Source organism: Bos javanicus, chromosome 1 (genome assembly GCF_032452875.1).
Source record: "Bos javanicus breed banteng chromosome 1, ARS-OSU_banteng_1.0, whole genome shotgun sequence".
In the NCBI taxonomy this organism is placed as follows: Eukaryota; Metazoa; Chordata; class Mammalia; order Artiodactyla; family Bovidae; genus Bos; species Bos javanicus.
The window spans coordinates 83,104,720-83,119,551 of record NC_083868.1 but is presented as its reverse complement, the minus strand read 5'-3'; the positions used below and the strand labels follow the sequence as shown (position 1 = coordinate 83,119,551).

Here is a 14,832-nt window from a genome sequence, read left to right as displayed (position 1 = left end):
AGTGGCCTGCCAAGCTGACAAATACCCATCTGTAATATGCTTTGGTGTGTTAAAGCAGAAGGAGGAATAAAGGATGGTGCTCCTCAGTGGGTACATGACAGCAGTTATTAGTTAAGGTGCTGGGCCATACCCTACACTGTCCCATGAAAGTTGGACTAATTCCGATGCACAGTACAGTAACATGCCAGACAACATAATTTCATACCTGGAGGTACTCTGGGAATGTCACGTTGGAAGACAGTCGCCCATTAAATAAGCACAGTGTCAGTAGACCTATCCTGACTCACAAGTGGAGACTCCTGAGTTTCTCAGTGCTGAGCTCTGGGCTCCAAAGAGACTCCTCCTAGTGGGCCATTATCATATACAAAGATGACCTGAAGATGAATGCAAAGCCATTCGGTCACTCACTTATTTAACAAATACTTGTCAAGGCCTACCACAAGCCAGATATTAGACTGGGTGCTAGGGGTACAAAGATGAATAAGACATAGTTCCTGTTCTTCTAAGAGCTCAGAGTGGAGTGAGGGAGAGGTAGGTACCAAGCAACATAGGAACACAGGGAAGAAACTGAAAACCTGAAAGAACAGGAAAGGCTTCTTACACAGGTGATACTGAGCTGGAGTACAAAGGATGGGAAAATTTGCTAGCGAAAAACAGTAATGAGCAGGGGACTTCCCTGGTGGTCCAGTGGCTAAGAATCTTCATTCCAATGCAGGGGACACAGGTTCAACCTGTGGTCGGGGAACTAAGATCCCACATGCCGCAAGGCAACTAAGCCTGCATGCCACAACGAAGCCCCAGCGCAGCTGAAAGTAAATAACTGAATACATTTTTAAAATAAAAAATGGTGACGGGTATTCCATATAGAAGGAACAGCAAAGTGAAAAGGCTGATCCAGCTCAAAGGGGCAGAGCATGTTCAGAAATAGTAAAATGTTTAGGCTGATCAGAAGGAGGGAGGCGAAAGGGGCACAATAAAGAGGTTGTAACAGAAGGAAGTTGTAACAGTCATTATGAAAAAGAGGGGATTGTAACAACTCCTTTCAGTTCTAGGGATTAATGGTAGGAAGGGCCACAATGCAATCTGACTTTGAAAAATATCACACAAAGAAAGTAGCAGCTCAGTGGAAACAGTGCAATAGTGTGTCCTGTCTGGAGCATTTCTAGTGTTACAGAAATGATGCTTTGGGTTGCATGATTTTCAGAGCCTCCATAAGAGGTGTAGTTCTACAGCTCAGGCCATAAGTTTGGGGGAAGCATGGCTGGTCAATGGGTGCAATTTGAAGGAAGGTGGTGAGAAGGGAAAGGTGATGGGCCTTGATTGGAGAGCAATTTGGTCACAAGGCTGGGAGTCCGGCCAAATGGTAGGAAGGAGTGCTTCTGAGAGAGCAATTTGACTGAAATGAAGCTTGAGGCAGGTCATCAACGTATCATCAAGCCTTGAGAATAATTGCAGGACATTTGCATTTGGCCAGAGAGGTTTGGGGCTTGAGTGCTTGGAGGTATGGAGCAAGGGGCAGCCCTGCAAATCTGAGGAAGCTGGAAAATGATACTGTTTTTTCTCCAGTTGCCAAGCAACTAGCCAGACACTTTATATACTCTTATTTTATTCTCATAAAAACTTATGAGGGAGATACTTAATTACTCACATTTCATACAAGAAACCAAACAGAGAGATTAGGAAGCTTGCCCAAATATCACAGCTGGTGAAGGGCAGAATTTGGTGTTTGTTCTTTTTTTTAAACTCACAATATACTTTATTCAATGACCTAAGTCATTGGCTTATTTCCATGTTAGTACATGTTTTTGTGAAAGGCTGTATGTTCTTCCATTATATAGATGCACCATAATTAATGCACTAGTTCCCTATTGTTTTCCATTTTTTGCTTCTGACTGGGTCTTTTTTTTTTTTTTTTAACTTTTTGTTTTATATTGGAATATAGCCGGTGAACAATGTTGAGATAGTTTCAGGTGGATAGCAAAGGGACTCAGCCATATATGGTTTTATTATTTTTAAAAAATATTTATTTTTTTAGGCCATGCCACATGGCATGTGGGAGTCTACTTTCCTAGCCAGGGATCAAACCCACACCCCCTGCATTTGAAGCATGGAGTCGTAACCACTGAACCACCAAAGAAGTCCAGAATTTGGTTTTAAATACCAGGTCTGTCCTCTCTAAAGCTTATGTTCTGCTACTCATCCTCAAATTTTTAATTTTGAAACATTTTAAACAGAAAAAACAGTTGAAATAAAGTACAACAAACATTCCTATACTCTTCATCTGGAGTCACCAGCTGTTAACAGCCTGTGCTTTATGCCACAACATCACCCCATCTCCTCTAAGGTAATGGTGGGGATATGATTGGTATAAAAGACAAAATTTGAGATCTGACAGAAGGAAGTCATGGAAATAGGAAAGATTTAGGAGAAATATCTCTATAGTGACTGAAGAAAGCATGTGTTTTGACACGGACATCTTGAAGCCACAGAATAGGCAGAATAGCTGTGTGTGTGTGTGTCTGTATCTGTGTCTCAGATGCTCAGTCATGTCTGACTTTTTGCGGGCCCCATAGATTGTAGCCTGTCAATATTTCTGCCCATGGGATTTTCCAGGCAAGAATACTGGAGTGGGTTGCCATTTCCTATTCCAGGAGATTTTCCCAAACCCAGGGATGAAACCCATGTCTCTTGCATATCCTGTACTGGGAGTCAGATTCTTTACCACTATGTACCACCCAATTTCTGTCAGCACACTAGGGCTGGGGCAGTCACTGGTGATGGAAATGAAAGGTCATCCCCAGAATTCAAACACTGAGTGGAAAAGAACAACAGCTTTTAAAATGGGCATCACGCCTTTACATCAACATCTATACAAATATTTAGACAACATTCATTCAGTGCTAACTGTGCTGAGCAGGTGTTTTTTTTTTTTTTTTTTTTTTTAAACAAACACTTTCTGTTTTTTTTTAATGACTCAGAATCCATAAAATAGACTCCAGGCCAAATGGTGAGTGTTCCCACAAGATGAAGGGGAGCAGAGTTACTACTTCTTTTCTCACCTTCCAGATACATACACAGAGGCCTAAGAGAAGAACTTTTGAGATTTGCCTGAAACACTCAAGAATTTGGGAGATTGAAAGACCGAGTTTCAGTCTGATTCTCTTACTACGATTTTCTCTGTAAAATGGGCACAATCCTACCAAATTCAAAAAGTTGTGAGAACAATATGTATCATTTGAAATAAGACCTGACATAAACTATGTTGGTCATATCCCTCCTAAGTCATAACAGGGAGAGGAAGACCAAAAGACAGATGGAGGACAAAGACCTTATCTTCTTCCGTTTTTAGCTGCAGAACTTCGCCTTAGGGCGTAGGACTGGATGTATTTTTTTCTACTTCATCTGGCTCAGCAGGTGGATTTAAGGTGGTAACCACATCCTCACAGTAATATCACAGCACTCTTCTTCAGCGGGTGGTGGTGGTGATGGTGATTTAGTCGCTAAGTCGTGTCCGACTCTTGCGACCCCATGGGTAGCCCGCCAGGCTCCTCTGTCCATGGGATTTTCCAGGCAGTAATACTGGAGTGAGTTGCCATTTCCTTCTTCAACGGGAGAGGAATGTTACTAGGTGAATATGCCACGGGGCTAGATTTATTACACAAACTTCACAAAGACTGCAATCAACAGTCCAGTACTTCAAGAATCTCGTCCATTTGTCCCAACACGCAGCTAACTGGGGTGTCTCCGTGGGTACTACTCACACTGCGGCCTTGGCTCACAGCCAGTTCAACTCCTACTGCACCGAGCGCCCCCGAATCCCAAACAGCGTTCGGGAAACTCCAGGTCCGAGCCTCTGGAACTCCTATAGCGCATGGGAAGCTGGGAATTGTAGTTTTCTCGTTGCTCTGATAGCGAAGTCAGCGGTTGCTCTGATAGCGAAGTCAGCGGATGGGGACTCCCAGGCCGCGAGGGTGGGTGGGTCGCCGCGGCGTTTCCGGTCGCAGGCGGGCTTTGGAGAGGGAGGTGCCGTGGAAGATGCACGCAAAGACACCTGGGAAACGGGGCGGTGCGCGCGCAGCGGGCCAGCACTGGCGGTGGAGATGGAGGAGGGTGGCAGAGACAAGGCACCGCTGCAGCCCCAGCAGCCCCCAGCGACGTCTCCCGGCAGCGGGGACGAGAAGCCGAGCGGCAAGGAGCGGCGGGATGCCGGGGACAAGGACAAAGAGCAGGAGCTGGTGAGGCGCGGCCCCGGGAGCTGGCGGAGGAGGCGGCCATGGGCTGAGTCACGGCGGTCCCGCAGGCCTCGGACTCGACTCCCAACGGCCCCGCCGGCTCCGGGAGAGGGCAGATAGGGCGATCCTCGGGGCTCCCGGCACCCCGCCTCTCTGCCCCCTCTCCCATCCTCCGTTCCGCGCTGTCACCTCCGCCGCCCCTACCAGCCCTCACCACCTTCCTCACCGCCTTCTCGTGAGGTGGGCTCGGGCTGGTAATTGTCACCCCCTTTTTTCAGAACGGCTTTCAAGCAGAGCCTGGCCCAGAAGTCAGGCTGCCTTCCATCAGGTCTTCTCACTCCCACTCTCCTTGTCCACCTGGTTCCCCCTAAGGAGGCAGGCTCACTCTCCTCCTGCCCCAGGGTGATTGGGAGGAGGATGTGTTTGAGATTCCTTCTCTTGATGGGCTTCTTCCTCCAACTCTCCAGTCTGAGGAGGACAAACAACTTCAGGATGAACTGGAGATGCTCGTGGAACGATTGGGGGTGAGTCACAGTGTTAACAAGAGCCGGTGCATATACGAATCTTTCTCACTTGTTTTATTCCAGTTTGGGCAGCAACTCTTATATGAGGTATAGAGAAGGATGGAGTGTATTTTAGAGTCATGTTGCGTATTCTAGAGTCATGTTGCAATCATGTTGTGAGGGAGGGGAGTAAAAAGAGATGAAACATTTTTGTGGCTTCGTTTAATGGGAGAAACGGTTCTTGAACTCTTAACTGGGGACATTTGTTTTTGTGCCAGGCAGTGTGTGTGTGTGTGTGTGTGTGTGTGTGCGCGCGCGCGCGCGCGCACGTGCTGGGAGCTGGACAATCCAGATAGATGAGACACAGTTACTTTCCTAGGGGAGTTGTTAAACACTTCTGTATTATGACTTAAGGGATGAGATTTCTTTTATCTGAGCCTTGATATCTCCTGGTCAGGAGAAGGACACTTCCCTGTACCGACCAGCCCTGGAGGAACTGCGGAGGCAGATTCGTTCTTCTACAACTTCCATGACTTCAGTACCCAAACCTCTCAAATTTCTGCGTCCGCACTATGGCAAACTGAAGGAGATCTATGAGAACATGGCCCCTGGGGAGAATAAGGTAAAACTATTCCAGAAGCTGGTGGAGGCCTAGTTTGGGAATTCCTTTTCATCTAGACCATGGGGTTTATGGTGAATCTCAGGAAGCCTAGTGGACCTGAGATCCTGAGCAAGTTCAACAGAACTCATCATAATCAAAACACTCACGTAAGAGTGAGTTGATAGGAAGATTGTTTTCAGAAAGGATAATTTTTTATTCAGAAAAGATAATAGTTTCTGTTATTTATGTTGGACCTTGATATTTTATCATGATTTTTATCAATTTACTTTTAACCTTAATTTTTTTCTATTCTTTACATCCCATGCACCTATTCTATTTGTTTTATCTCTAGAGTATTATCCCCAACTCAGTAACTTTTCTGCCTGTTGGTACAACCCTAATCCAAGAAATGTTCAGTTCTCACCTGAACTACTGCAGCAGCCTCCCAACTGACTGACTCTCTTCCTTTTTTCTGTGACCGCCTACACAGTTTGTCTTTCATAGAGCAGCCATAGTGATCTTTAGAGTGTGAGTCTTTTCTGCTTAAAACTTTTAAATAGTTTACTATTGCAGTTGGAATAAAATTTAGAGTCTCCATCTTTCTCTGCTCTCCCCTGGCTAGCACCCTCCAGTCATGTTGGTTCAAAAGGGAGATTGCAGCAGGCTTAGGTAATATAAAATGTTTTAAGCTTTTAACATTAGATTGGTAATATAATTAACATTTACTTTGGGGGATAGTGACAGTGATCTTGATTCCATAATGTAACATTCCCCTTACCCTGAATTTGACTTCAAAGGACTGATTTCTTTGTAGCGTTTTGCTGCTGACATCATCTCTGTTTTGGCCATGACCATGAGTGGGGAGCGTGAGTGCCTCAAATATCGTCTTGTGGGCTCCCAGGAGGAATTGGCATCATGGGGTCATGAATACGTCAGGTAAGACCTTTTCTTCTTGGGAAGCTAAAGGGGTTCTGAGTTACAGTCCTGAGGTCTGTCTTAGAGTACCAGTGTATCGAGTTTCCCAGATAGTGAATTCTTTGACCCACAGGGAAGTGCTTCCGGAGAAGGTCTGTTTCTCTAACGGTCTGGGCCTGTCCATAGGCATCTCGCAGGAGAAGTGGCTAAGGAGTGGCAGGAGCTGGATGATGCAGAGAAGACACAGCGGGAGCCACTGCTGACCCTGGTAAAGGAGATTGTCCCCTACAACATGGCCCACAATGCAGAGCATGAGGCCTGCGACCTGCTCATGGAAATTGAACAGGTGGATATGCTGGAGAAAGACATTGATGAGAATGCCTATGCAAAGGTCTGCCTCTATCTCACCAGGTAAGTGAGCAAGGTAGGGAAGGGTGGCAGGCCTACCCTCTCCAGTATTTCTTTCTCAGTTGTGACTCCTTTATTTTCCAAGAGTGTCTGCTTCAAAAATAGCAATCAAGCTGTAGTTAATTTGTTAATGTCTGTGAACTTCTTGAAGACAAGAGACATCATGTCTCCTTAGTAGTCCCAATAACTAGTGTAATGTTTAGTGTATAATAGGCATTCAATACTTTGGCCACCTGATGCGAAGAGCTGACTCATTTGAAAAGACCCTGGTGCTGGGAAAGATTGAAGGTGGGAGGAGAAGGGGAGAACAGAGGATGAGATGGTTGGATGGCATCGCCAACTCAATGGACACAAGTTTGAGTAAACTCTGGGAGTTGGTGATGGACAGGGAGGCTTGGCTTGCTGCAGTCCATAGGGTCTCAAAGAGTCAGACATGACTGAGCGACTAAACTGAACTCATAGTAGGCATCCAGTATCGGGTAAGTGAATTAAACAGGGTAAATGAATATCTGATTCCTTTATTATTTTTACTTTGGTAGTTGTGTGAATTACGTGCCCGAGCCTGAAAACTCTGCCCTACTGCGTTGTGCCCTGGGTGTGTTCCGGAAGTTCAGTCGCTTCCCTGAAGCTCTGAGATTGGCACTGATGCTCAATGACATGGAGCTGGTAGAAGATATTTTCACCTCCTGCAAAGACGTGTATGTAAGGGAAAAAGTGGGCGAAGTGATAAGCTGATGGATGGGACATGTGCATGAGGCAGGACACGTAGTTTCTGGTTAGGGCTTGAAGGGCTATTCTAGTCGATGGGGGCTGAGCAGATGTGGCGGCTGTCTCCCACAGGGTTGTACAGAAACAAATGGCATTCATGCTGGGCCGGCATGGGGTGTTTTTGGAGCTGAGTGAAGATGTGGAGGAGTATGAAGACCTGACAGAGATCATGTCCAACGTGCAGCTCAACAGCAACTTCTTGGCTTTAGCCCGAGAGGTGAGATTCTTTGTCCTTACCCATCAAGGTTTTTTGGTTTTGATTCCACCTGGCATTTTACCTCCCTGATGCTTCTGACTAGACTCTCCTTGGTTAGAATTGCCATTCAGTGGGATAACAGAAGGGATGGCTAAGGGAGGACTTGGGGAGCAGTTGTGACCCTCTGACTTCTCTTCAGCTGGACATCATGGAGCCCAAGGTGCCTGATGACATCTATAAAACCCACCTAGAGAACAACAGTGAGTGGACATCTCCATGTGTGTGGGGATTGGAGGATTGTTAACTGTGCTTCTTGTATTGAGTGTTGGCTTGGCCCAATATGCTTGTCCTATAGAGCTCAGAATTCCCACATGCTTTTTCCCTACGTCACTGTTGGGGGCCACAGATAGAGGATTCCAAGGGGCCAGCTCAGAATCACCTGTCATGCTATGTTCCTTTCTTGTTCTACTCTAAACCTTCATTTTTTTCCCCTCCTTTGCAGGGTTTGGGGGCAGTGGCTCTCAGGTGGACTCTGCCCGTATGAACCTGGCCTCCTCTTTTGTGAACGGCTTTGTGAATGCGGCCTTTGGTCAAGACAAGCTGCTGACAGATGATGGCAACAAATGGCTTTATAAGAACAAGGACCATGGTATAATTCTGTTCCTCTTCTGTGTAATTTTGTTCAGTCTTTTTGTCCTTCTAGGTGCATGTGTTATAAGGGATTCCCGAGGCAGTTCTTTATAACAGTTTTTCAAGGGTAGAGCCTAAAAGACTGATTGGTTTTTCCTTGGTATAGGAATGTTGAGTGCAGCTGCATCCCTTGGCATGATTCTGCTGTGGGATGTGGATGGTGGCCTTACCCAGATTGACAAGTACCTGTACTCTTCTGAGGACTATATCAAGGTTGGTCTGGGCACAACCCACTAATGCAGACATCCCCCTCCCATGTGCTAGGGCCCCCTCAGGGCCTCCTTTTCACTGGTAGGTCTGCCCGGTTTATGACTCCAGTTAAGGCAGATGCTATAATAAGGCCCATGTGGCATCCTTTGTGGTGAGGAAGGTAGAGTAGCCCAGGTGAAGAATCTGTTTGCATTTTGTAGTCAGGAGCCCTCCTGGCCTGTGGCATTGTGAACTCTGGTGTCCGGAACGAGTGTGACCCTGCCCTGGCACTGCTCTCAGACTATGTCCTCCACAACAGCAACACCATGAGACTTGGTTCCATCTTTGGGTAAGGCTTCTTGCTTCTCCTTTTGATAGTACTCAACCTGTAAGCTCTGTGAAAACAGAACCGGGCCCTTCCACCTTTGTATAGCCAAAGACTACCACTGTGCTTATTTGGCTCTTGGTGACTGTTGAAATGACCAGTCCTCATTTTGTTTCTTCCTTGTCTTATCCCCGGGTATGTGTTGGGGACTGTCTCTCTTTGGCTTTTGTAGGCTTGGCTTGGCCTATGCTGGCTCCAATCGTGAAGATGTTCTCACCTTGCTGCTACCTGTGATGGGAGATTCCAAGTCCAGTATGGAGGTGAATAGAGGTTGTTGATCATTTAGGGGAGATAGGAAAGGTATTCTGAGTCCTTCCAGTCTCTTGTAAATAGTGGGGAAAAGAGTGTGTGTATTGTGGGGCGGTGGGGGAGGGGAGAGAGCGGGGATGTGTATCATTTCAGTGAAATTGCTTGGAATTGGGTTTCTAAGCCTCAGGGGACATTGAGGCTAAAGAGTTAATGTTTTAGTATTGAGTTCCAGCCCTTGGGATCCATGAGAAAGTATCAGACTAGAGTGGGGAGGAACTTTACCCAGCTTGGGGTGGGTATGCTGTTTTAGTCATTAGCCAACCTTAAATTTTCTTACTTGTGTAGAATCATTTTCAATTCAGTTCAGTTCAGTTCAGTTGCTCAGTTGTGTCCGACTCTTTGCGACCCCATGAATCGCAGCACGCCAGGCCTCCCTGTCCATCACCAACTCCCAGAGTTCACTCAGACTCACGTCCATCGAGTCAGTGATGCCATCCAGCCATCTCATCCTCTGTCATCCCCTTCTCCTCCTGCCCCCAATCCCTCCCAGCATCAGAGTCTTTTCCAATGAGTCAACTCTTTGCATGAGGTGGCCAAAGTACTGGAGTTTCAGCCTTAGCATCATTCCTTCCAAAGAAATCCCAGGACTGATCTCCTTTAGGATGGACTGGTTTGCTCTCCTTGCAGTCCAAGGGACTCTCAAGAGTCTTCTCCAAAACCACAGTTCAAAAGCATCAATTCTTCAGCGCTCAGCTTTCTTCACAGTCCCAACTCTCACATCCGTACATGACCACTGGAAAAACCATAGCCTTGACTAGACGGACATTTGTTGGCAAAGTAATGTCTTTGCTTTTCAATATGCTATCTAGGTTGGTCATAACTTTTTTCCAAGAAGTAAGCCTCTTTAGTGATGGATAAATAAAGTGTGGTGGCTAAAAGCATAAGTTTTAGTCAGACCTCAGTTCAAATCCTGCCACCTCTGCTTACAGGTAGTGTGAACTTGGACTTGTGACTCAATCTCCTTAGGCATCCTTTTTCTTGTCAATACAAGGAACAACAGCAGAACCTGTTTCATGGGGTTTTTGTGAAGATTAAATGTTAATAGTATGCAAAGCAGTTGATGTAGTGGCTGCTTGATGCTCTCGTCATTTTGGCCTGTCATCAGAAGGGGGTTGTTACCTAATGTGGTTTCAGTGGACTCCAGGAGTTGGCTCTCTTGAATCAAGATAGGTGAACAACTATTTTAACAACTTAATATTTGATAACTTAATACTTTAATAGCTTGATATTTAGTAATGCTAAGTATTGATTTTCCCATTTCTAGGTGGCAGGTGTGACAGCTCTGGCCTGTGGAATGATAGCAGTGGGCTCCTGCAATGGCGATGTCACTTCCACTATCCTTCAGACCATCATGGAGAAGTCAGAGACTGAGCTCAAGGATACTTACGCCCGTTGGCTTCCTCTTGGACTGGGCCTCAACCATCTGGGTGAGAGAATGTCTCTCTCTTTGGGCAAAAGACTGGTATTAACTGGATACAACAGGGAGAGTTTATGAGTCAGGCTGTGCTGGAAGAGAGTATCTGTCCTCTGACCCCTTGAACCTCTCCTTTAGGGAAGGGAGAGGCCATTGAGGCCATCCTGGCCGCTCTGGAGGTTGTGTCTGAGCCATTCCGCAGTTTCGCCAACACACTTGTGGATGTGTGTGCCTATGCAGGTCTGTGTGTTTGTTCCTCCTCAGGGACATGTCACTTCTTTCTTGGGCCTCCTTTCTTAGTCATCCTGAATTGCCTTAGATTCTTTAGCTTGTGTTCCTAGAGGAAGCTTTTCCTTGGTGGCTTCTCATCTCTTCCCTTTCTTTGCCTGACCACCCTGCCCCAGGCTCTGGGAATGTACTGAAGGTGCAGCAGCTACTCCACATTTGCAGTGAGCACTTTGACTCCAAGGAAAAAGAGGAAGACAAAGACAAGAAGGAAAAGAAGGACAAGGACAAGAAGGAAGCCCCTGCTGACATGGGAGCACATCAGGTTCTGTGGGCAGCTGAGCACATTCCAGGGAGGCTCTGGGAAAAGATAATATGGATTTGGGTTTGTTTTAGAGCCTCTCTGGGCATTGCTGAGTGTTGAAATAGCACGAGACAAAGTTCCTGCATGAGGGGTCAGGGTGTGCCCCACAGGACAGCTTTTTCTTCTTAGATGGCTTGAGTCAGGGGTGAGTTTTCTGTTCCATGAGCTTACTGGGCTTTGCTGGCTCTTCTTTTGCAGGGAGTGGCTGTATTGGGGATCGCCCTTATTGCTATGGGGGAGGAGATTGGTGCAGAGATGGCACTACGAACCTTTGGCCACCTGGTGAGCATCACATGAAGATTGAAATGTATTGGTCTTGATGCCTAGAATTCCCCCAGGAGATTTCCCTGATGGGTTTTCTCAGTCGGGAAATGGTCTTTCTGCTGCACCCTTGCTACAAAACTTAAGGCCCCATCTACCCATCTGTCTGTTCTTGTAACTGAGCTTGTTCTTTCTGCTTTCTATGACACCTTGTTATTTTATCACCAGCTGAGATACGGGGAGCCTACACTCCGAAGGGCTGTGCCTTTAGCACTGGCCTTAATCTCTGTTTCAAATCCACGACTCAACATCCTGGATACCCTAAGCAAATTCTCTCATGATGCTGACCCAGAAGTGTCCTATAACTCCATCTTTGCCATGGGCATGGTGGGCAGTGGTAAGTATTGGTCAGAAAGAAATCTTAGGCATCTTGGGGGAAGGGTTGAACCCCTTTCTTCAAGCCTCTGTAACACTTAATATTTCCAGGTACCAATAATGCCCGTCTGGCTGCGATGCTTCGCCAGTTAGCCCAGTATCATGCCAAGGACCCCAACAACCTCTTCATGGTGCGCTTGGCACAGGTAAAGAATAGATCTGTTCTCCTTAGAGTGCGCGTGCCAGGGGAAGTGTCTGTGTGATGGAAGGGAGACATGATGCTGTGTGAAGGGAAACCTTAAATCTGGCCTGGAAAGAAGAATGTGAATGAGTTGTGAGATTTGTGTGGCCGAGTTAGGTGATTTCTCCTTAGACATGACTTCCCCACCTCCACTTCTCTCTGTATTTTTTTTTCTCCCAGGGCCTGACACATTTAGGGAAAGGCACACTCACCCTCTGCCCCTACCACAGTGACCGGCAGCTTATGAGTCAAGTGGCTGTGGCTGGGCTGCTCACCGTGCTTGTCTCTTTCCTGGATGTCCGCAACAGTGAGTTCCTGTCAGGAATCTTCCCTGGTGGCACAGAGTGCCCTCTTTCCACCCCTAACCAGGGCCTCTTTGGTAATTTAGGAACAAGACCCAAGTTAACTGTGTACTCCTCTGGGTTTCTGAGGTTCTTTGGGCCTCATGAGACTTCAATCTCTCACACTTTTGATCTTAACCAAAGAGATTTCTTTTGAAGATGAACCGAGCCCATTTTCTGCCCTGAGGGGAAAAGTGATTATCGAGTCTGTGGGCTTTAGGCAGAGTCAGGTGGTGGCATCTCCAGTTTGTAGTAGGGTGCCTGTGGGGAGAGCTGTGGGTTCAGCTGTACAGCTGAGGGGTTAAAGAGTCAGGGTTGGAGTGGGGTCCCAAGATTTAGGCCTGCTCTGCTGCCTTTAACTGTATTTGTCCTGTGTGCTTCCCTCAGTCATCCTAGGCAAGTCGCACTATGTATTATATGGACTGGTGGCTGCCATGCAGCCCCGAATGCTGGTCACATTCGATGAGGAGCTGCGGCCATTGCCAGTGTCTGTCCGTGTGGGCCAGGTGAGGGGCTGAGCAGAGGGGAGGGCCCAGGCTGTACTCCAGAGCCTGTAGAATGCATATATGCCATTTCTCTGAAACTGGGATGGGCACTGGGTTGCTGTTGCACTCCTATCAAGAGTCCTTCATCTCAATTTTCTCACCCTACAGGCAGTGGATGTGGTGGGCCAGGCCGGCAAGCCTAAGACCATCACAGGGTTCCAGACACACACAACCCCAGTGTTGTTGGCTCACGGGGAGCGGGCAGAATTGGCCACTGAGGAGTTTCTTCCCGTCACCCCTATTCTAGAAGGTTTTGTTATCCTTCGGAAGAATCCCAACTATGACCTCTAAGTGGCCACCAGAGGCTCTGAGCTGCAGCTGATATGTCAGCAGGTCATGATTCCTGCTGCCAGGGGTGGACACTGCTCCAGACCTTTAGGGGAATCCAGACCTTCTTTTGTTACTGAGTGCGATAACTTTGTTGAATAAAGACCTTTATCCCCAGGTCCCTCTGTGTCTATTTTCTGGGATATTGTGGCTGGAGGCCACACTGGGGTGGAGAGTGGATATGAGAGAGTATTGTTTGTAGCAGCTCTGAGCCTGGGCTAGCAGGAAGGCTGCTGTGAATGGAAAAAGCCAAGCCCCTTTTCCTTCTCCCGTCTTTCCTAATCATCTTAAAAAGTGGTTAATCTTTAAGGGGCATGAACTTTGAAAAGCTTATAAACGTCATGAATCTCCTTTTAGGAGAGATATGTATACCAATTTTTATGCAAACTCTTACAAATAACTTTCCAAGGGGCTTGTAGATCCCAAGCATCCCCCCTATTCCCACCTGCCAATGCGCACCCACCTCAAGCCCGTCATTCCCTGGCTTTGGACTAAGGATCTCTGCTCTTATGAGGCAGCAAAGTTAGCTCCACTCTTCCTAACTTGACTTCTGTGCTGCTGAATGAAATGGACATCTTTACCTCCTATAACCCTCTTGTCCTTTTGGGGAGGCTGCTAGTTGAGGGATTTGATCATGTTAACATTTACCTCTAGGCTGTTCTTGCAAAAATGGTGCAAGAAAGCTTGACCCTGACCTTCCTCTTTAGTAGAGCAATGGGAAAGAAATGGCCTCCTTCCTGGAATGTAATCACTCATGATCTGTAGTGCTCCTTCCTGGTGGGGCTGGTATGAGTATAGCTACAATACCAATAGGGGCCTGGACCCCTATGGATGCAGTGGAGGAGAACAGATGGCCCTGTCAGATAATTGCTACCATTTATCCAACACTTGAACTGTGGTTTTACCCTCTGAATAGTAATCAGCACTTAATAGGTCATCAACAAATGGCCTAGTAAAACAACAACAAAAAGAGTACTACTCTATTTATATTTCTAGTGACAGCAGATCAATGGTTATCTATAGATGGGAGTGGAGAGAAAGATGATTCTGAAGGAAGAAAACTTTTGAGAGCGATGGAATTGGTCAGTATCTTGATTGTAGTAGTGGTGGTGATCATATATCTGTCAAAATTAATCAAATTGTACTTATTTTTCTGGCCACCCAGCTTGTGGGATCTTTGTTCCCTGACCAGGGATTGAACCCAGGCCCTCAGCAGTGACAGCACAGAGTCCTAACCACTATACCACCAGGGAATTCCTTGTATATTTTAAATATGTGCAGTTTGTAACAAAGTTTTCAAACATGAAAAAAAAATAGTGATTGTAAAGTGAAAACATAAAAGGTAATTCTCTTTCCAAGTCAGTGATTGTACTTTAAGAAATTTTCATAATGGCTCTTAACCTTTCACATTTAATGTCATTCAACAATAAATAAATGGAGACATTATGCTGTAGACTTTCTAGTTTGTGGGTTTATAAATAGAGAAAAACAAATCCTATCCTCACAAAGCTTACAAGAAGAAAACAATTGTGTTATGTTGCGA

The 14,832-nt window shown here is 46.4% G+C and overlaps 1 protein-coding gene across 1 annotated transcript; it reads left to right on the top strand.

The window, feature by feature from the left end:
• The first annotated feature begins 4,043 nt into the window (after positions 1–4,043).
• Positions 4,044–13,408, top strand: PSMD2 (proteasome 26S subunit ubiquitin receptor, non-ATPase 2). Its single transcript, XM_061414094.1, has 21 exons — positions 4,044–4,235; positions 4,700–4,756; positions 5,193–5,357; positions 6,151–6,272; positions 6,438–6,662; positions 7,199–7,357; positions 7,500–7,644; positions 7,823–7,883; positions 8,126–8,272; positions 8,420–8,526; positions 8,724–8,851; positions 9,060–9,147; positions 10,461–10,623; positions 10,749–10,850; positions 11,015–11,160; positions 11,398–11,481; positions 11,689–11,857; positions 11,947–12,041; positions 12,257–12,383; positions 12,805–12,923; positions 13,071–13,408. The coding sequence occupies exons 1-21, from the start codon at positions 4,101–4,103 to the stop codon at positions 13,251–13,253; spliced, it is 2,727 nt and encodes a 908-aa protein (XP_061270078.1). The 5' UTR covers positions 4,044–4,100; the 3' UTR covers positions 13,254–13,408.
• Positions 13,409–14,832: the final 1,424 nt, after the last annotated feature.

Coding starts and splice junctions, on each gene's coding strand:
- PSMD2 (XM_061414094.1), top strand. CDS start 4,101: ATGGAGGAGGGTGGCAGAGACAAGGCACCGCTGCAGCCCCAGCAGCCC. Junction 6,273..6,437: donor TGGGGTCATGAATACGTCAG/GTAAGACCTTTT, acceptor GCCTGTCCATAG/GCATCTCGCAGGAGAAGTGG. Junction 7,358..7,499: donor TTCACCTCCTGCAAAGACGT/GTATGTAAGGGA, acceptor TGTCTCCCACAG/GGTTGTACAGAAACAAATGG.